We start from the raw sequence: 21,507 nt of genomic DNA, 5'->3' as shown, positions 1-21,507 counted from the left end.
AGGCAGAAAGAACCTGCTCCGTGGAGGTGACCGTGAGGGCACAGTGCCTTTCTGGCCCGCCCCCCCCCCCCCGGGGCCTAACGAAGAGAGCTGGCAGTTTGCACGGGCTCCCACTGTTGGCAGGGGCTTCAAGCCTCCTTTCTCCAGGATGAGGACACAGGGACCCATTTCTGGCCACAAGAACTCCAAGTTCAGAGGAAGTGGGCAGGAATCTGCACTGAGCACCAAATGACCACAAAACCCCTTTTCTTAATCAATAGTATTTTATTGTCAGTTATAAATATTTTCCATTTGTCCCCTATTTACAGTTGCAAAATAGTTTATGATATTATACCATCACCCACCATTCGGCACCCTTCTATAAACTCCATGAAAATCACATAGGAAATAAAAAGCTCTTTTTTTGGGGGGGGGTCCCACTAACCCGGTTCCCCCAGACTCCAAACAACCCCACACGGACAGCAGGCAGCAGGTGCTACACAGTAGCAAAGGGACGGGCAGGGGCGGCTCCCGGCAGGGTCAGGACGCCAGGCTCCTCAGGACGTTGGTGATGCTCCAGTGCTGGCCCGAGCACCTCTGCAACACCAGCTGGAAGCCAAACTCCGAGTCGCTGTTCTCCTGCAGCTCCAGGCAGCGCTTGGACTTGCGGTTCTGGATGGGGCCTCCCTAGGAGCCGGGGCGGAGAGTGGAGTCAGGGCAGAGAGGTAACGTGGGGGGGGGGTGCGGGGCCGAGGCGCTAGTGGGGGCTGGAATCATCGGTGTGTCTGGATGCCTGGGAAGCAGAGAGGCTCCGGGGGGAGTGGGGCCCACCATTCCCATGTAGCCTCAGGCTCCCCATCTGTGATGTGCCGGTCTCTTCCCTAAGACTGAACGTGCGCCTCCGTTTTCTTCGCAGGGTCCTAGATCTTTGTTAGCCCAACTTCCATGTACTTGGCTGGGGTGTGGTGTGCTGCTTTATTCCTACAGCTCCTACCCTGGGGCCAGGCCCTGTTCCCCAGAACCATGGGCTGGGGTCCTTGTTGCTCCCATCACACCTGCCCAGTTTCAGGCACTGTCTTCTCTCACCTGGACCAGCCTCCTAGCTGACCCCCCTCTGACTTCCCGAGGCAGGGAAGAGCCATCTCTCTAAAATGTGCATTTGGCCTGGAGGACAGAGTTCAAGTCCAAGCGCAGCCCCCAAGGTCTTCCTGGCCTCGCCTCCCCCGTCAGCTCCCACAGCTTCTGTGCAGCCATGCCCAACTCCCTGCAGCTGTCTAGACCTACTGGCATTATATCAGGGTTCCTGGACATGGAGCAAGCTGTGTCCTGGGTTGGGGGTCCTTCCGCAGGCTTCCATAGCAGGCCAAGCCACAGTCATGTTTCAAGGCTCTGCTCCTGCTCCACCTCCTCCAGAAGCCTTCTCACCTCCCACCTAACCCCCTCCACCTCTCCTCCAGTCCACCCTGCGCTTTCTCCAGCTCAGCACTGTTGAGTGCTGGTGGAATTACTTGCTTACCCATCTCTCCCTCCTCTACGCTGAGGGTTCTATGCCTTATCAATTGCTGTGCCCTCGACATCCAGCAAAGAGCCTGGTACATAACAGATGATCAGTAAATGTTGGCTGTCATAACCCGCACAGGTTGAGAAGGGATGGGTCACAGGACAGGATGGCAGTGTCAGGTGTTTCACTCTGGAGTGGCCCTGAGCAGGCCTGACAGCAGAGAGAGGGAGGCCCTGCCTCGTATGACAGCAGCCCACCCCCAGCAACGTCCCATGCCCATCCCAGTGAACAGCACACTGGGAGAGAGGGAGACAGCAAACTTCTACTGTAAGGGGTCATCCCCAATTGGCTGACACTGTCCCTGTGGTGACAAATGATATGTCAAGAGAACATTAAGATTCAGTTTTCACAGTGACCTAAGAAGCTGGCAGGATTTACTGTGGCTGGTCACACACATCCCCGAGACCCAACACTCCCACGGCCAGGGGTGTATCTAGCAGGAATGTGTGCACCAAAGACAAGCACCTGGGTGCTTTCTGAAACATGATTTGCAAAAGTTCCAACCTGGAAACAAACCCAGAAGTCCATCCATAGTAGAATGCATAAATAACTTGTGGTTATTCACATGCTGGAATACTGTACAGCATCAAAAATTTACAAACTAGAGCTCCGCTCAGTATGAATAAACCTAACAGACACCACACATACACAATTCCACCTGTATATGCTTGCCCAACAGGCAACATAGGACCCATGTTAGAGCCAGGATGGGGGTGATCTTTGGGGAGGCGGGCGTGGGAAAATGATGGACAGGAGGCCAGAGAGGGGTTGCTGGGGTGCTGGTAACATAGGTGTTTGCTTTTTTAAGATTTTATTTATTCGCGAGAGACACAGAGAGAAGCAGAGACGCAGGAAGAGGGAGAAGCAGGCTCTCTGTGGGGAGCCCGACGTGGGACTCGATCCCAGGACCCCGGGATCAGGGCCTGAGCCGAAGGCAGACACTCAACCGCTGAGCCACCCAGGCGCCCCTGCTTTGTTTTAAATCATTGAATTGAACATTTATATTTGTGCATGTTTCTGTATATATGTGTTATTCTTCAATTAAAACAATTTTTTAAAACACAGCTCCCTCAGAAGGGACTTTGAACAGTGGGTGAAGGAGGCAGGTGATGAGAAGCTGGGTGGCTAGGGGGAGCAGGGCTGTGTCTGTATGTCTGTGTGTACGTCGGGGGTGGAGGAACGGAATTCCCAACTTCCAGTGTGTGGGACACGACCCAGCACATTTCTTTAGGCGTCTTCAAGGGAGGAGAGCAGGTGTCTCCTGCTGCGTCTCGAGGCCAGCGGTGACTCATGGCACCAAGAGCAAGGAGACAACAAGGGGATACCCGAGCAGCGAGCTCATCTGGGGACCACGGGCTCGGCCCGAGAGACACTGGCGGGCTGACGCCCTAAGGGTCAGAGGAACAGGTGGCCGTCCGACGAGGCCTCCGAGAGGACCCTGGAGTCCCCACGTGGGAGAGACTCTGAAGGTCGAGCCTCCTGCTCTCACCAGCAGCCTCAATGGCCTCTACTCCAGCCTGGGCCTCCAGCTCTGCTTGGCTTCCTCCAGGAGGACACACGCAGCCCTCCTGATCCAGCGCTCTCTTTCCCAAGCTGCCCTGCCCGGGAGTGTTCTCCTCCCCTTGAACTAAAATCCTTGTCTTGGGGGCATCCAGCAAGGTGTCCCAGACTGTCCCCCAGGTTGCCACACTGGGATCTCCTGCTTCTCTTCCACCTTTCCCTCCCAATAGGGGATGGTGAGGCCCATGTGCCGCACATTCTATGCTTTTCTACGTTAAACTGGCCCAGTTCTGCGTGCAACAGCCTTGAATGATTCTTCCATCCTGGCCTGCCCTCCTTTGGACCACCTCCAGGTATTCTGTGTCACTCAGAACTGACTGCCAAGCAGAGGGCCACCGCCTCACTTCCACCGGACAACGGGCTCCCTCAACATAGCTAACAAGTCGGCACCTGTGGTGGCCACGCCAGGATCCTGGGATGACGACGGGGTGACGTCTTCAAGTTGTCCACTTGCAAGCTGTGGGTCCCCATCCCGTCCCTTAAAAGCTGGACCTCTGGATCCAGAGACATCCCTTGTGACACTCCGAGCAAGGCCAGCCCATCCCTCTGCCAGGCCCAGGTTTCTCTGGTTTGTGTTTCTGTGGCCTGAGCATACCTGCAGCCACACCTGGGTTGGGTGGCGTCGCTGCTGCTTCTCTGGCCCGTGTGTGGCCAGACTCCCCTGATCCTCCAGCACCCCTGCCAGCCGGCGGTGTGCCCCAGCCCGTGTTGCCAGGGGTGGGCTCAGGCCACAGTGCTCACTAGTGCTCAAGGTCTGCCTGCCTTCCTGGCGGTGAGACGGGAAGGGGCAGGTGTGACCCAGGAGGCTTCTTTCCTGCCCCTCAGCCGGTGGCCGTGGGCGAGCCGCTCCACCCTCTGCTTCTACTGGGTTTAGGACCAGATGCTAATTTCTGTCCTGATTACTGGAGGATGAGCACAAGGAGTCATGGGAAACCTTTTTATTAGCTCAGAAACAACAAACAGATGTGAGGGTGCTCAAGGCACCGGATGGCGGCTCTGGAAAAAGCCCATGATGGGCAGGACGCGGCCAGGCCAAGTGGCCATTCGCTCTGCTGAGGACTGACTTCTCGGCTCTTCCCCAGGGGCTGAGCTGGGCCTTGCCTGCCAGGGGCCGAGCTGCTTCGGCCACCCCCGGATCCCTGAGCTCAGATCCCAAACAGAGAAGGCCACAGCCTCGTCTTTCCTGCTGCCACTCTGGCACATTCTAAGCCTTCCACGGGGCACCTTGCCAAGCCCAAGAGAGGGAGGTCTCTGGGAAGTAAAGTGTTCCTTCAGGGACTCAAATGTGACATTTCCCAGACCCCATATTGGCCCTCTGGACCCCGGAGACAGGAAATGTGGTGACCCTGGGGCAGAAACAGCTCGTGTGGCCTCTGGGAAGGATGGGAAGAGATGGAGTGAGGCCGAGAGCAGGGCTGTGAGGGAGACGCAGCCTCAGTGAGTGTCTGGACCTTCAGGGAGGGCGAAGTGTGTGGTCCAGGCGAGCTCCCTCCCTAGAGGCTCCGTGAGGAGAATCTTCTAGAGCAGAAGAGTAAGGCCTCTTGGAGGCCACACTGAGCAGCCCTGGAATGTGTCTGGGGAGCACATCTGGGCTATGGGAAGAGGAGACAGGCCGCCTCTGGTGCTAGAGCTAGTACCGGCCACGGGTGCTGGCTCCCTCCTTTCTTCCTTTCCGGACCTCAGCCTGTCTCACGCAATAAACTCTGGGCTCTTACCTGCTCTCCGGGCAAATTCTGTTCACAGTTGCAAAGGAGCCTTCCTTTCCTCCATTTGCTCCCTTCCTGGTGAGCTTCGCACCCTCGGGAGCAGCCTGGTGCTGTTTCTCTCTGTCCCTCTGCCCTCTGCCTGCAGCCTAGGCTCTGAGATAGAGCCAGTCGCAGTCAGGGCTGACACTGCGTCAGAGGCCCTACAAGCCCAACCTCACGTACTCCTCACAAGAACCCTGAGAGGTGATCACAGTTATTCCCACTTCACAGAATTGGAGACAGGGGCCCAGAAAGTTCGGGACACAGGCCCAGGGTCACATAGTCAGTAGGCAGTAGAACCAGGCTGGGCACCCCATTCACTCTTCCTCACTAGGACGCATGGCTAGACCCACACCATTCCTCCCACTCCATGCCTGTCTCAAAGTAGCGGTCTAGACGGAGAGCTGCTGGTGCCTCAGTGCCTGGAGTGGAGGCAGTCCGGGCTAGTTCCTTTGCGGGCTTTCTGCAGATACATGAGTCGTCCATCTCTTCATCCATCCAACAGATATTTCATGAGAGCCTACTGTGTGCCCGAACAGTTCTAGGGCATGGAGATACACCAGTGACTAAACAGGAGAAGATCTTTGTCCTTATGGAGACGATACTCCAGGAAGGCGAGCAAACGGTCAATTCTCTGGTGTGTTAGAAAGTCATAAAGCCATGCACAAAAATGTAGAACAGTGCTACGGACTGAATGGGAGTCCTTAAAATTCATATGTTGCAGCCCTAATGCCCAGTGTGATGATATTCGGAGGTGGGACCTCTGGAGGGTAATTCGGTCATGAGGGTGGGGCCCTCACCAATTAGATGAGTGCCCTTCTAAGAAGAGACACAAGAGAGATGAGCCCTCCCTCTGCCATGTGAGGACGCGCTGAAAAGGTGCACACGTGCAGGCCAGGAAGAGGGTTCTCAGCAGACACTGTCCACTGCCACCTTCATCCTGGACGTCCCAGGCTTCAGAACTGCGAAGAATAAATGTTTGTTGTTTAAGCCTCTCAGTCTACGGTCTGTATTCTAGTGGCCTCAATGGCCTCAGACGACTCAGTAAGAGAGCTGGGGAGTGGTGGTAAGCAGGCGGCAGGCTGCGGCAGTGACAGGCGGTCAGGGTGATCCTCGCCGGGAAGGGGAGAGCTGAGTGAAGGTGCGATAGAGGAGGGGGGGGTGGCCTAGGTGCTATCTGGGGACAGTCCCTGTGTCCCCAGAGCGAGGATCCCGCACCAGCACAGGCTTGGTGAGTTCAGCGAACAGCACGGGGCTGGGGTGCAGCTCGGGGGCGGGGTGGGAGTAGGAGATGAGGTCCAAGAGGTCCTCGAGGGAGGGGCAGGTTGTGTGGGGAGTCACAGCCACCGGAGGGATTTTGACTTTTAATCTGGTGACAGGGCCGGCCACTGCAGGGTCGGACTGACATTTACCGGGCCCCTCTGGCTGTGGTGTGGAGTGTGGGGTGTGGAGCACGGTGGGGAAGGGAGGAGGCAGGGAGGCCCGTGGGCCAGGCCCCAGGCTCTGAGGGGCCGGAGCTTGCTGTAGAGACCCCAGCCGACGCTGCCCTCCAGCTGACCCTGCCCAAGCAAGGGAGGGCACAGTCCCTTGCTTTACCAGTCCAGCCATCTAAATTATTTGTGTAACACATACAACTACAGGATCTGGAAACATACAATACTTTTAATTAAAGAATTTAAATGAGGGCAATTAAACCTGGCAGGAGAGATGCTACAGCACACAGCGAGCTTAATTGGAATGGAAACCGAATTAAATATGGAAACAGCATTAAAAAAAAATCAAAAGCTCAATGTATAGAGTGAAGGAGGCTGATAATAATTCCTCGAGGTGGGCTCCCAGCCCCCAGCCTAGCTCCTTCTCCTGGGCCTCACTGGCATAGTCACTAGGAAGGGCACGAGAGGCCTGCGGGTGGAAGCAAAGAACTCGGGGCCCTGCTCCCGGCCTTCCTGCCTGACCCTGGGTAAGTGGCGGAGCCACCTTGGGCCTCAGTCTTCTCATTTGCTGACCTGAGCTGCGGGGCACTTAGATTTGCGTCTTGCCATGGAGCACTGACCGTGTGCATGAGCCCCTTAGGCTGAGGCACTGGGGAGCTGACCCCACATCTTGCAGACATGCACCCCCTCTCTGCCTCAGTTTCCCTACCTACGGGCCTGTGGCAGCTAGAGGTTCCCTAAGCAGCCCAGTTCCCCCTGGGGTGGAGGCTGGGTGAACAGATGAGACTGCGTCCCTGGAGGGCTTACTTAGCACAGATCTCTTCTGGGTCTGCAGTGAGGCCCGGAAATGGGCCTTTTAAAGTTCCCAGGTGCTGCTGCCACCTGCGGTGCTGGTACGAGAACCCCACACCAGCTGTCACCCTCTTTCAGGGAAGGATCAGGCCTGGCTTGTCGCTTGCTCTCCTGACCTGAGGACGAGCATCTGGAGCTGAGCTCAGGCTGCGCTCACATTTATCAGGTAGGTGTTCAGAGGAGGCTGTGTGGACTGACTATTCTGGAGCCTTTGCTGCTTATTTCAGAGCTCCTGTTGCACTCTCCTTTCTAATTAATTTTCCACAGGCAAGTGGCCCAGTGGGTCTCCGGCTTTAAGCACAGTGGGCTTGGGAGTTTCCAGGTTAAGTAGTTAATGATTAGTAATCAAAGACTTCAAAGCATGGGTGGGATGTTAGCACTAGTTAAAGAAACTGTGAGATTAAGTCTTTTCGTAGAGGAAAGTGGTCCTTCTGCATTATGAATATTCAACAGTAGGTTTATTTAATAAGTTCTTTGGCACTTGTCTTTCCTAAAGGAGACTCACCAGTGCCTGGGTGGGAGTCTGGCTGGGATTTGCTGAGAAGGACCATTGGACCGAAGATGGGGTAATGGTAATGTCACGTGCGAAAACAAAAAGGGTGAAGGGGGTTAGGGAGATAGCAGGGTGGCTAGAGGGAGCTCGCTGAGGAGGCAGGAGTGCAGCCAGTTCACACACACCAGTGACTGGCCTGGAGGGAGACTCCAGCCCAAACTCCATTGTAGCCACCCACTGGTTTTCTAGAGGCAAGAAAAAGGCACCATGGTCTGGTGGTTTAAAGCATTGATCCCAGAGTCAGAATTCCTAGATTTGGCCCTGGACAAAGTACTTAATCTCTCTGTGCCTCAGTTTCCTCATCTGTAAAACGGGGATAGTTAAGGTACCTACTAGCATTGTTGTGGAGGAGTTAAGAAATATTTCTAAAGCAGTTACAATACCACCCCGCACATAGTAAGCACCATATTAATGTTTGATAATAGATTTTAGCATCTTCCTCAGGTCTGAGTAGTGGGGATCTGAGCCATCTACGTCTGCTCCTGGCTCCTGATCTCTGTGGGATGAGTAGGAGGAAGGGGGCAGGCCGACTGGCGTAAACTGAAAAATCACACACTTCCAGAGCCACGCAAGGCTTTGTCAGTCCATCAAAACTGGACAATTCCACATTTGCCCCTTCATATGACACGGAAATAAAAAGATGTTTTATTCCAGAGCTATAATGAAATACCTAATTATAGATTTTCTTTTTGATACAAAATGTTCTTGAAGTCGGACTTCCCAATAGCGACTGGGGATCGGAGTAGGAGAAAGTCAAAGACTCCTCCTCCTTGCGTGTGAGGAAATTCTTTGGCAGAATTAGCCGTGCTCCTTGGGGAATGTGCTCTGCAAATAGGTTCTTTTTTGAGTAGGTTACTCATCTTGCATCAAATTATCAAATTAGACCCCACAAATCAGAGCCAATTATACCAGACAGGCAGAGTTGGCTCTACATTCAGCTCTCTTCCGGGAAGGCTCCTCATACTCTAGAAAGTTTCTTCTCTCCTGGCATCAATAGACATCTCTGTGGTTATCCTTGAGGTTCCTCATTTGGAAAATGTGTAAATCTTTCTCAGAAAATGAGGCAAGCACAGGAGCTTAGGTGTGGGCACAGCCTACCATGGGAACCCTGATCTATGTGCACTTGGAATCCCCGATGGGCCTTGCTGGCATTTCCACCAAAGAACCCAACAGCCAAGGGGGAATGACGGCATGCCCCAAGGTCTGGGAGCAACATGAAATACAATCTGAATATCCTGACATTTCATCAAAGCCTCCTGTTTTAAAAAAAATGTTCATACAAATTTGTACTCCACTCCACACGGTATGCATACATTTCCACCTCCCTCCTTCCAATCTGAAGTTATAGGAAGATGTACACATTTATCCTATGATTTTGAGTGCCCCACTTAACACCTGTCAGCGTGTTGCACCACCACCTCAACGTGCTCTTTGTAGGAACTAGAGATTTCTGCAGCTAAGCAGGGTCCTTTGACCATTATGTGGAAATACCCTTTCTCAGCGTGCACACATGCATGCACACAGGGTCATCAGGGCAAAATTTTGTTCAGCTTGGGCTTGGTGCACAGGAGGCCTTTGGTTACTCTTTGTGAATTTTCCTAAAAAAGAAATCCTTCATTCGATCAACAGCACTTTGGAGGACTCCTCTGTCTCAGCTCTCCATTAGGTGCTGGAGACACTGGAAGTGTGACACAGTCCTGCCTTCTGGTGTACTGGTTGATGGAAGAGAGGGACATGGAAATAATGGAAAAAAAACCCAGCTGCACAGAGTAGGATAAAGCTGCTCCTCATACAAGGAGTTCGGCTCATTTTCGAACTTGCAGTGCCTTATCCTGAGGCAAGTCCAGAGGAGCTTCTAGGCGGGGAAGTGCTCCTCAGGGCTTACTATCTACCTTCAGCCTAGGCAGATGGAATCTCAGGGGTGGCAAGTCCTTAAAGCCAACCAGTCTAAATCCACGTAGGGCTATACAGCCTTAGATGACTTGCTACGTGATCCCCTGAGCCCACCTCTCTCTGAGCTGCCAACCTCATGTTTGGACCACTCTGACCACGAGAGAGCTGCTCTATCGATTGTCCTGGATTTGCCAGTCCTCCCTCAGAGCCAACAGGACAAGACTGCTCTCCTGTGTGTAGGGCAGCCCTTCAGCTACTAGAAGGCAGAGCTGAGACGCTCCGGGTCTTTCTGGTCCAGCAGCCCGCATTCCTTCAGCCATGTATTCAAATAGATGGGTAGAATTTAAGGAGGTTGGACCTTAGAAGACACACACCATAACAGCCTTCCTATGGCAAGAGTCCCTTCAGGAACATCTGGAAGAGAGGGCTCTAGCATTTGCTTAACCATCCAAGGTAATGGTAGTGGGGGAGGGGCGGCATCTCATTACCATGGAGGGCCAGTCCATTGTGTTGCCTGGCAAGGGTCCTGCCACAAAGTCCTCTGTAGTGACCGGATACCTGCTATTCCCTCTCCTTCCATTGCTGCAGCGCTCATTGACTAGATGCCTCTTTCACTAACACGTCAACGCCAAATCCCAGAATCCCCCAAATCTCAGTATGTGGCGTACTCTCCAAAGATTGAAAGTACCTATAATGTATAGGTATTAGTTTAGGAAATTCTTTATCCCAGGAGGAATCACGAGCTAGAGAAATTGCAGAAGGCAATAACCAGGACTTCTGGTGTTCGTGAAATTTCATCATGTGTTGATGTGGGAAATGTTCACTGTGTGCTGCTGTCTAGACACAGGTGTGTTGCTTGAGAAGGACAACTCTGGCTGCCTACTGACTGTTCTTCAAACCCAGAGCCTACAGTGGTCCTGGATTAATAATCCCCCCTCACGACAACCTGCATTTCATCCATCACTACTTCCTGCATTTCATCCATCACTACTTCCAACAGACTGCAGCAATGGCTCTCAAAGTCCCCCCAACAGCTGACTGGCCCATGCCCCCATAGCAACCACGTCTGCCCCATCCCTCATGGGAATGATGGAACAGCCCCCTAACTTGCTTCCGTGTCTCTTTTGTCCCAGTCCACCCTACACTCTGCTGCCAGAGGGGTTCAGACCCCATCATGGCCAACCACGGCTTAAACCTTCCCCCGGTTCCTCCCTTTGCTTTTAAGGTGAAGTCCAATTTGTCGGCATGGGTTTCAACGATCACCATTACCTGCACCCAGACTGACTCTTATGTCTGATCTCTCTCATGCTCCTTTGGAAATTCCAAGTTCCATCCACACCAACACTGGATTTCTGCTCCTCAAACATGCTCTGGTTTTTCTTCCCTTTGCCCAGGATGTTCTCCCTTTTTACACCTGGGAACTGTCCTACAACTTTCAAGATCCAGATCAAACGAGCCTTGACTGTGAAACCATCCCTGAGCCCGTCACTCTGGGGTCCCCGAAACACCAGACCTCTCTCATTTCTGGTCCCATCCTCCATTTGTTGCATGTTTATCTACTCATGAGCTCCTCCAGGGCAGAAGCTGTGTCTTTTTCATATCTGCATCCCTCCTGCCCAACCCCCGTGCTCAATAAATGTTTGATGAATGACTGAAGGAAAGAATGTTCATCATCAGAAAATTGCTCATCAGAGCCCTGCACATCAGTGTTGCCAAGAGATGTTTTCATCAAATGTGGTTGCTCAGTGTCAGTATCTAACGCTGTCCTGATTCATCCTGGAGCATCAGAAATTCAGAAGAGCTTGCCGGGGATAGAAGAAAGGCATTTTATTTGTTAAACAGAAAATCAGGGTATGAGATGGAGCACTAAGATATGCAAATGCCTATCTTCTTTGTAGGAGAACCTGGGAGAATCATACTAGATTATTTTGAAATTAATTCAGCCTGAGTGTCTGTGGAGTTTAAATGCAGCCCTCAGGAGAGTAAATAATGCAGAATGTGAAACCAGAAAAGAGATTTGAGATGCACCAGTAAAAGCTTCTTTCGGTCCAACTTCTGCACCAGATCATTCTAGTTGGTAGGATCCCTATGTAATTTGCAAAGATTAAAACCTGTTGCAAAAGAATTAGCCCAAGCACGTGATTTAATCATAGAAGAGGTTTCCAGCCTCCTCGGCCTTGTCAACAGTAGGCCCTAACGAATGAGGGCTTGTGGACAGATTCCAGGTTGCTTGCTAAATGTCAATCATTATGCATTAAACAAAAATTTCACATACATTAATCTTTAAATATCAAGTGAGAGTGGCTGCTCCGGGTTTGCAAATTAGGGATTTAAAACTATTATTTCCGAACAGTTCTTCTTGGTAGAAGGATCAAAGATGTGACTACCAGAGCACCCTGGGAGTTTAATGAGATATATGTGTAAGTGGCTGAAAACTGCCCCGGCTCCAGGGTTCCACATTCCAACACGGCCTGCTTTGTCGGTCGCTGTGTCCTTTCAAGTAGGAGCCATGTGAGGATGCCTATTCAAGATCATGCACTGAGATGGGGAAAGAGCTGGGTTTGGGGGTGTCTTGGCCTCGAGGGTGCGTATTTGAGGGGTATTTTCCTTTCTCTGCCCCAGTCAGGGATGGGCAGATGAGAGGAAGGCCAGCCAGGTGTGTCAAGGCTCTCTGGAGATGGAGATGTCACCTCAGCCTGACACCTTGGGGTCTGTCTGGGAGGGCTGGAAAAAAGGCAGATGTGCCTGTATATGTGTGTGTGTGTGGGGGGGGGCACAGCCTGGGTTCGGATTCAACTGGCCTGTCTGAACTCCAGCTCCATCTCTCAGGCCGTGAGATCTTGGCCAGGTGGCCTTAATCCTGTCTTGTCACCTTTGACATGGAGTTGCTTGGTTTATTAACACTGCACTTCACCAGGCTGGATGCAGTGAGGCCAAGGCTCTACAAAGCGGTTTCCCTGGTGATTCCGGAGCACCTTGCAGGAGCAAGGCTTCCAAGGGGGGCTAGGGAGCTCACTTCACTTCACGAGCACTCGCATCTCAGTCACACAAAGTCCCCAGAGCATCAGGTGCCTGGCTGGGCCGCGACCTCCTGGGGCTATTCCAGGACTGCCCGAATCTTCTCTTTCTGCCGGCCAGTTGGAGCAGCATGCTTGTCCATTAGAGGACTCCCAGCCACAGCTGTCAGGCTGCCTGACCCACACCACCGGAAGCTGGCCTCCTCAGGCCAGCCTCAGATCTTTGCTCCAAGAGGAGATCTTGGTGGCCGGGCAGGGCCATAAGGACCCAGGGGGTCCCTCATGGAGGAGAGGGAGGGGGGAATGTTCAAACTTCATTTCAGCCCTCCTGTGAACTCTTCTTCCTGCCCGTCTCCTTTTCCTACAATCTCCCCTTCCCATTCTGCTCTGAGATCTCTGCCACAGGGCCATTCAAAAATCCAGATCTCAACAGGCCAGTCCTCTGAGTACACTTTGACTCCCACAGGCCCAACTCCAGGCCAGTGGTGTCCACGACCTGGCCCAGCTACTCTTCCAGGCTCATGTGCAGCTACACCCCCGCCCCCGTGCCTTCCAGGACCTGCCACACCTGCCCACTCACAGCTCCCCGAAAGTAGCTGGGGCCTGATGCTTCACAGCTTTTGCATATGCTGTTCCCTCTCCCTGGAACGTCCTTCACTATTTTCATATGGAGCAAGCTCCTACACATTCTTCAAGGTCCCAAATAAGCACTGTGTCTTCTGAAAAGCCATCAGCCCTGCTCTGGCCCCCCACCCCTACCTTCCTATACGGTTTCCTTCCCATTCTCCAGGAGGAAGGTGATCCGGGGGCCCAGCAGGCCCAGCTGAAAGCAGCGGAGAGCAGCCTGCTGTGAGCCTCTGTACAGACCCTCCAGACGATATGATCTCCGTTTCACCCTGGCAAAGTCAGGCCCGCTCACCTCCCCAGGGCCCACGTGGCCCTTTCTCTCTGTGGCCTCCAGCCTGCCAAGCTGGGACACAGCAGCCACTTCACCACCACATACACATCCAGCCTTCCTCCTTGACCACATGCCTTCACCCCTCTCTCTGCCTCTCAATTTAAAGGAGGGCAGAGGGGAAATGTAGCTCCATCCTGTGTCATTCGGGGCCAGAGAGCTGACAGGGGGAGTCACAAAGGCAGAGTGTGGGGTTAGAACAGATGCTTCAGTGAAAGAGAGGGAGGCAGGAGGAAGACGTGCCCCGTATTCTCAAACCTCAGCCCTGACCCTGATCTTCTTCCAGGTGACCTCCACCAGCATACTTCAGTTGGAAACAAAAAACAATTTGTGGGGCACCTGGGTGGCTCAGTGGTTGAGTGTCTGTCTTTGGCTCAGGGTGTGATCCCGGGGCCCTGGGATCGAGTCCTGCATTGGGCTCCCCATAGGAAGCCTGCTTCTCCCTCTACCTGTGTCTCTGCCTCTCTCTCTGTGTCTCTCATGAATAAATAAATAAAATCTTTTTAAAAAAAGAAGAATTAGAAATAATGTGTGGGTAGTCACCAACATGACCACACTGGGCTTGTTATTTAATAATCCTGTGCCTCCGTTTTCTCACCGAGAACGTCGGGGTAACGGTACCTGCACGCAGCTGTTGTGAGGATTAACTAAGCTGATATGTGCCCCGTGCTTAGAAAGTCTGGCACTTGGTGAGCACCGTATGAAGGTCGGCTGTTATTCCGACAAGGATGGAACTTTAGGGTTCACCACACGTGGTAGAGGTCACATGAACAGGAAGGAGCAGGTCAGAGTTGCCAGTCCTGGTGCACCACTCCCTCTCCTTGAACCCCACGCATTTCACAGGCCCAGCCAGGACTCCGAGCTGCCACACACATCTTCTACCCGCCCTCCGAAGTGCTCCTATTTGGCTCCCTGTGCTGCTCCCTAGCATCTGCTCTCCTGGGGTCACACAGCCCTTGTCTGGACCCTTGCACTTGCTCTCTAATCAGCCCCTAAATCTATGACCTTGTTTTGAACTTGGTATTGACCTTCACCACTCATCTAGGACCCAACCCAGTCCTCTGGTTGCATATCCCCCAGGTCACAGGTCACAGGTCACAGGTCACAGGTTCCCCATGCCCATAGAATATGAAGTCACCGGGGCCTCTTCTTCCCTGCCACCCACCATGGGGAGAGTAATGACACAGCCCCTTCCAGTGCCTGTCACCTCCTCCCCAGGGCGGGAGCAGTTTGCTGGGAGGCCTGAGTCAGGGTCCTGCCACTCAGTCCCATGAATACAGACATTCCCTTTCTGACTTCCCTGGTAGCATCCACCGCAGCTAGTCCCCTGATACCTTAGAATGTCGTGGGCTCCCTCCTTCCTGCTCTAACCACTTCCTCTGCACCACCTGGGTGACGGGGGTCCCTATCGATGGAGGAAACCAGCCCTAACTTAGTGGGTGCCCTGGGGCCTGGGAGGTCTCTGGGCCAAGGCACAAGTTCTCTTCAAAGCAGAGTCACTATGGGCCATCTCTGGCTGGGCATGTTGATCTTTGGGCTTCATTTTATAACTGGGACAATGGAGAGAGCAAGAAGTCCAATATGTGCCCCCAGAACTGATGGAGATTTAACACAGGAATGCTTCCTGGTCACCCGTGTGCACACTGCCCTTTGAAGAAGCCTCATTCCCTAGAGTGAGCCTGTTCTGGGAGGAAGGCGGAGCAGGGCACAGGCCAGAGATGCCCCAGCACTGTCTATACCTGGGACTACTGGGCTTCATCTCAGGGGAAAGGACAGGTGGAGAAGAAATGTGAGGGTTTAAAGTTACAGTGGCCTGAGTCTAAATCCCAGCCCTGCTCCTTACTATGTGACTTTGGGCAGTTGACTTCCCTCTCTGAGCTCGTTTCCTTATATCTACAAATTAAGTAAAATAATAATAAAACAGCAACAACAATAACTCCCCTTTTAGAGACAATATCAGGAGCTAGTGAGCTAATAATGTATGTGAAACCCCTGGCACCGAGTTGGTGCCCAGTCAATCCTGAGAGTTGGCCCAGGGACACAGCCGCCCTATTGTCACCGTGTCCCCTTCCTCCCCCGCTCCTCCTGCATGTTTCCTGGCCCCTGTGGACCTTCTCCCTACACTTTGCTCCTGTTGCTCTTCCCGAGGCCTCAGGGGTTGTTACCTGAGAGAACTGCCAGTGGAGCTTCATCCTCTTGGCTTTGGCATAGCTGCACTCGATGAGCCGTGGCCGACTGTTGACGTCCACCAGGCACCGGTTGTCATCGTCATCGACTGTGGGGCTCAAGATGCCCACGTGGATCTGCTGACTGCTCGTGTAGTACACGTTCTGGGGGGAAGGGGAAAGAATGCGGTCAGATGTCATGACCAGAGAGATGGGGAGGGTCAGGGGGGCCTCTCCCTGGGCAACTGGCAAAGGGACCACAATCCAGTGGTCTTCAAAATATTATGTACCACAATGGACAATAAATCCTTTTACATCATGATCCAGGATAGTATCTGGTACACATGTGTAATGGAGACAAAATTTTCAAGAGCCGAAATGTAGTCTCACCATATGCAAAGCAATCTGCTATTTTCTATTTTATTCTTTCACTGAAAAGCCTTGGTCATAAACTCTTCAATTGATTTCACCGCCTATACTTTAAAAAACATGGTTTGAATCCATTATTTGCAGGTTTGCTGACTTCTTCCCTCCATAAATATTTTGTGCAAGATACTGCACTTGGCCAGTAGATAGAGAACAAAAGACCTGTGCCATGCCTTAGGGAGTTCAGAGTCTTGTGTGATAGGAGACATGTAACATGTAATTTCCATCCAGACTGTGGAGAGCAAGGATTGGCAAATGTTTTCTCAAAGGGCCAGGTGGCAAATATTTTTGGCTTTGCAGGGTGTTGGGAGGTCCCTAAGGCCACTCCTAGGTTTGATGATTCGTTAGGACTCACAAGACTCAGCCCATATTTGTGCTCACAGTTATGATTTCAGCAAAAAGGATACAAGACCTATCAGCCCAGGGAAGAGGCACATAGGGCAAAGTCTAGGGGAAACCAGGTGCAAGATTCCAAGGGTCCTCTCCTAGGGGTCATACAGGGTGCGCCTAATTCCCCCAGCAAGGAGCTGAGACAACACACGTGAGAGGTTATCCCCCAGGGAAAGCTCTTTAGAGATTCAGCTGGGTTTTTATCGGGGCTGGTCATGTAGGCAGCCTCTGCCTGGTACATACCAACATTCCAGACTCCCAGAGGCAAAGCAGGCGTTTAGCATAAACCACACTGTTTGTACAGTGGCACAGTGAGCCACTTGCGCATCTGGGAATGGGGGAAACCCGTCTGAAATTCAAGTTCCCAGTGCCTGTCAAGGGCCAACATGGTAAGCAGGCCTTTCAAAGGACACCAGTCAGGGCTGCTGTGTTAACTCTTTCCCGCGCAGAGGGCCATACAATCTGAAAACTCAACTCTCCCATCATAGCATGAGCACAGCCAAAGGCAATATGTTGGATGGCTGTTCTGATAATGCTTCATTTACCAAGAGTAAGGGCTGGACATGGGCTGTAGTTTACTGGCCCTGGTCTGGAGGAAGGCCACACGACCTTTGCCCTTCAAAGTTTTCAGTGACTTCTCTCAACTTCAAGCCGTGGTTCCCAAAAAGGGCTCCGAGTGACAAGTCATAGGGCTCTGTGAGCTTTTCTCTTCATATCACTAGAGAAAGTAACACCTTCGCTTATGATTAGGCCCCATGGACAAATATCTGGGGATCCCTGGGTGGCTCAGTGGTTTAGCGCCGCCTTCGGCCCAGGGCGTGATCCTGGAGTCCTAGGATCGAGTCCTGCATCAGGCTCCCTGTGTGGAGCCTGCTTCTCCCTCTGCCTGTGTCTCTGCCTCTCTCTCTCTCTGTGTCTCTCATGAATAAATAAAATCTTTAAAAAAAAAAGATATTATAGGTTTTTGTTTGGGGTTAGAGTTAGGGTGGGCCCTCTTATTATCTTCATATATTAAAAAATGCTCATGGGTAAATATTTTTGATTAATTACAAATGATAAAATGAAGCATTTCTTGTTTTAGTAGAAGAGGGTGGTTGACAAGGAATTTTAAAGATGAGTGCAGGGCATAAAAGGGGTTGTGGGGTGAGAAGGGACGTGCAGGGAAGGAAGTAAGGGGTGGTCGTTGGGGGGCATGCTCCTCCTGACCCTTGGAAGTCCAGGGAGGGCGTGGAGAGGCAGGCAGGGTCACCCTTCAGGCATTAGAAGATTCTCAGGCCAGAGTATCAGTCAAGGCCCCGACAGGAAACAAAAAAAGGATACAAGACATTATCAGCCCAGGGAAGAGGCACATAGGGCAAAGTCTGGGGGAAACCAGGTGCAAGCTTCCAAGGGTCCTCTCCTAGGGGTCACACAGGAAACAGATGGCACACTCAACTTAGTGGAATCCAAAGAGGTGGTAATGAAGGCACAATTCTCAATGGTGTGGGTAGGATGTAAGGGAGCCACAGGGATTGTGTAGTTCTTTGAAGATAATAACATGAAGCTGTTACCACTCCCAGACCCGAAGGGATGAGAGAAGAGAGCACTTATGAGGCTCTGGAAGAGAAAAGCTACGTACACGGGGGTTGACTTGCAAGAAGGCTTCAGGGTGGGAGGGTTTGGGAATAATGGTGAGTGGTGGTGAATAAACACCCCGACCTTACTCTCCCCTCTCCACTCCGTTCTTTTGCTGGGTCAGCCCATTGGTAGAACCCAGCCTGAAGCCAGAGAACATGGGAGCCCACTGAACCATTCCATGAAGTCAGCCTCCTCAGGTAGAAGAAGTATAATGAGAGGATCTGGAGAGCCAAATAGGAGACACCCAGATAATCTTATAAATTATCAGGTTTAGTAATCCACGGAAATAGGCATTAAAATACCCAGATGACCGATTCTTCCCATAACAGAGGTGAAGAATCATAGTGATCAAAGTTCTGAGCCTTGGCCAAATGTGGAATTCCTAGCTTCAATGTGGAAATGTGACCAGAACGTGAGGGATAGAGGAGCCTATTCAACATCTATATTGGGTAAGAGACCTTCCATAGTGTGGCCCGGATTTCCCGTTCACTACCAAGGAAAGCCAATGACCTGCTGTGGCTTCCAGTTTATTGGAGGTGAGGGAGAGCATGATGACTGTAGGATTTAGGAAGTTAAATGGACACAGTTAGGCATCTCACCATCCAGCCACCATCTCTCCATCCACCTCTCCATCCATCCATCCATCCATCCATCCATCCATCCATCCAACATCAATCTCTAAGTCGAGATCTGAGGATAATAGAGGTGAGAGAGCCGTGGTCTCTATCCGGGAGGATCCAACAGCCAAGCTGGGGAAACTAACATATCAGGAAATAATGGCTCTAATCACACTAATATGAGCATTGCTTCTGTTCCTCCACTTGCCTATCCTGACTCTTGCTACTTGAAAAATAGAAATAAAAACTCACCACCTCCAGAAAGGCTTCTATGAATGTGCAAAAGCCTGGGGCCTCAGCCGGCCACCTGAAGCTCTCTCTAAAAAGTGCAGAGCTGTTTATGACCTTGGGTTGAACGCACCACACCATCTCCTCAGGACACAGTACAGCTCTTAGTCCCCTAGATTTCCGGAGGCTTGGGAGTGTGGGCTGCCAGACAAGGACAGCCAGGAAGCCAGTTGCTGCTACCCACCCCTTCCTTCATCCCTGTCATCAGGGCCTGACTCAGGTCTCTAGGGCAGACTCTGCAGACACAATTGGCTGCCCAGGTAATAGCTCAAATCAGTTTTATTCACTTAGCTGCTCCGAAGTGCTTGGGGGAGATGCTCTGAGAGACATGCGTGCACTGGTACAGCTGTCATCGGAACTGCTTATTGCTCCAGAGTCTGGGAAAATCATAATAGGGACAGACAGTTGTTTGTTATTTAAAAGCAAACACCAAAGCGCATCTTGAGTGGTAGGACCATGAAGCTGGCGGATCAAAGAGAGAGATTCGGCTGAGGATGCTCACAAGCCATCCCTCGGACACCTCAGAAGTCCAGCCAACAGTGGATGGAGTCGGTAAACGGCCTGAACACAAAAGAGGGGAAACCGTTTCCTACAAGATGCCCCACTTTTGGTACTAGGAGGCCGTGCGAGCAGAGCTGTGCTTTCTGCGTAATGGGGAACCTGGAAGGTTTCAGCACGAAATGTCTTAGAACTGTGGTTCCCACAGAGGGGTGGTTTTGCCAACCAGGGGATATTTGGCAATGTCTGAAGACATCTGTGCTTGTCACGACAGGGGCAGGGACGCTGCTACTGGCATCCAGGGCGTAGAGGTCAGGGATGCTCGCCGCCTAAGCTCCTGTGATGTGCAGGACAGCCCCACCCCACCCAGCCCACAGCAAAGAGTCACCCGACCCCGGACGCTCAGGCGTGCTGCTCTTGAGAACCGCTGCCTGAGGAGGCTCCTAACAAAAGTTGAAATGTGTTTAGCTCCCATCTGCCAGACACAAAGTGACGTGCATGCTTCTATCCCATTGAATCCTAAGACAACTCTATGAGGCAGGGGCTGCGATAATCCCTGTCTTGTAGATGGGGGAAACTGAGGCATGGGAAATTAGGTAAAAGTCCCAGAGGTGGAGTAGCTGAGATTTAAACAGGGTAGTTTGACTCCAGAGCCTCTCACCTGACCGCCTACCTCCCTTGGGTCACTGTAGCTGCAGCAGCCAGAGGCCGGAGGGGGAGGCCAGGAAGCTGGCTTAGGACGCTTGCCCCCGGTGATCCACTTGAGCTCTGAGAGGGGGCCCGGACTAAAGAAGCAGCAGAGGCCTGGTGGGGCCTGTGCCCAAACACCTGTGATACAGGAAGGCGAGAAGGGCCTACACGGTGACATTCCTCCTGGAGCTCCCGTCAGCGGTGGAGGGCGAGCGGGAGCCTGCTGTGGATCTTCTACACCCCTTCTGCCACCTTCTGTACCACCTTCTACACCTGGGGAGGGGGCATTGAATAGACACCCTGACCACTCGGCAAATCCTCAGGTGCAAATGACTGACTCCACTCATTTCCCACACAGCCTCATTCACCTCGGCAGGGCTGCCAACCTGGTCAGGGCATTTCATTCTGATGCTTGCGAGGAAAAGAGAAAGAGCACCTGCAGGTGTCACAGAACACACACATCCGTAGCTTGGGGTCCACCCCAGTGGAATTCTGGAATTCATCAGCCCAAGAGCAAGAGTCATGACAAATAGCTGAGCTGGAAAGCCAGCTGGGGAGCCCACAGCACCCCTGGGTGCACACTCCTGCCCTTAGGGCCACTGAGCCAAGGCCACGCAAAGACCCTCAGAGTTGGGGGTCCCCCTTGCTCTATCACTTCATCTTCTGGATAAGCAAGGGCCCCCACCCTGAAGGGTACAGGCCGACCCCTGGCTGGACCCCCGCCGGCTGTCCTCAGCATCCCTTCTCTACCTGGCTGGTGTGGAGGTGGGACCTGCCTCTGCTGAGGCTGAGGTATGGCCGTCCCCAAGATCTGTCCTTCACCCACCAAATAGCAGCACACTGGCAGTGGAGCCACCTCAGGAAGGGAAGGGAGAGAAGAGAAGAAACGTAGTTTTGTACACCTGCATACACTGGGTACTGTCCATAGCGGCAGTCACCTTCCAGTTGTAAGGATAAGGAAACTGAGGCTAAGGGGGTATATGAGCCTTGCCAGGGTGCAGAGGCGGGAGGTTGCTCTTCCCTCTCCTGGGGAGGTTCCAGGGGAGCCTGAGACCTTGGCAATTCAGGGCCTTCATCCCCCTCCCGAGTCGAGCACCCCAGACAGTCTCGTCTCCCCCAACCCTCGGCAGGGCCTCCCCCAGAGCCAAGGCTGAGACAGGCAGGGGGAGAGGGAAGAGGGCTCCCAGGCAAATCAGGAGCAAAATGGGGGTGGTTAAGTGACTTAATGACACGGTTCCAAGGTGCAAGGGAAGTCCCAGCTCTCTTCC

The 21,507-nt window shown here is 52.6% G+C and overlaps 1 protein-coding gene across 1 annotated transcript in view; it reads right to left on the bottom strand.

The window, feature by feature from the left end:
* Window positions 1–244: 244 nt before the first annotated feature.
* GALNT18 (polypeptide N-acetylgalactosaminyltransferase 18) overlaps window positions 245–21,507 on the bottom strand; it is a 338,232-nt gene continuing 316,969 nt past the window's right edge. Inside the window, exons 10-11 of the mRNA XM_077866468.1 lie at window positions 15,714–15,878; window positions 245–666 (exon numbers count right to left, since the gene is read on the bottom strand). Of these exons, the coding sequence (XP_077722594.1) occupies window positions 520–666; window positions 15,714–15,878 (312 nt within the window). The 3' untranslated portion in view covers window positions 245–519. The remainder of the gene's footprint in view (window positions 667–15,713; window positions 15,879–21,507) is intronic.

Source organism: Canis aureus, chromosome 23, assembly GCF_053574225.1.
Source record: "Canis aureus isolate CA01 chromosome 23, VMU_Caureus_v.1.0, whole genome shotgun sequence".
NCBI classification, from domain to species: Eukaryota; Metazoa; Chordata; class Mammalia; order Carnivora; family Canidae; genus Canis; species Canis aureus.
This window is presented reverse-complemented; position numbering and strand designations above follow the sequence as displayed.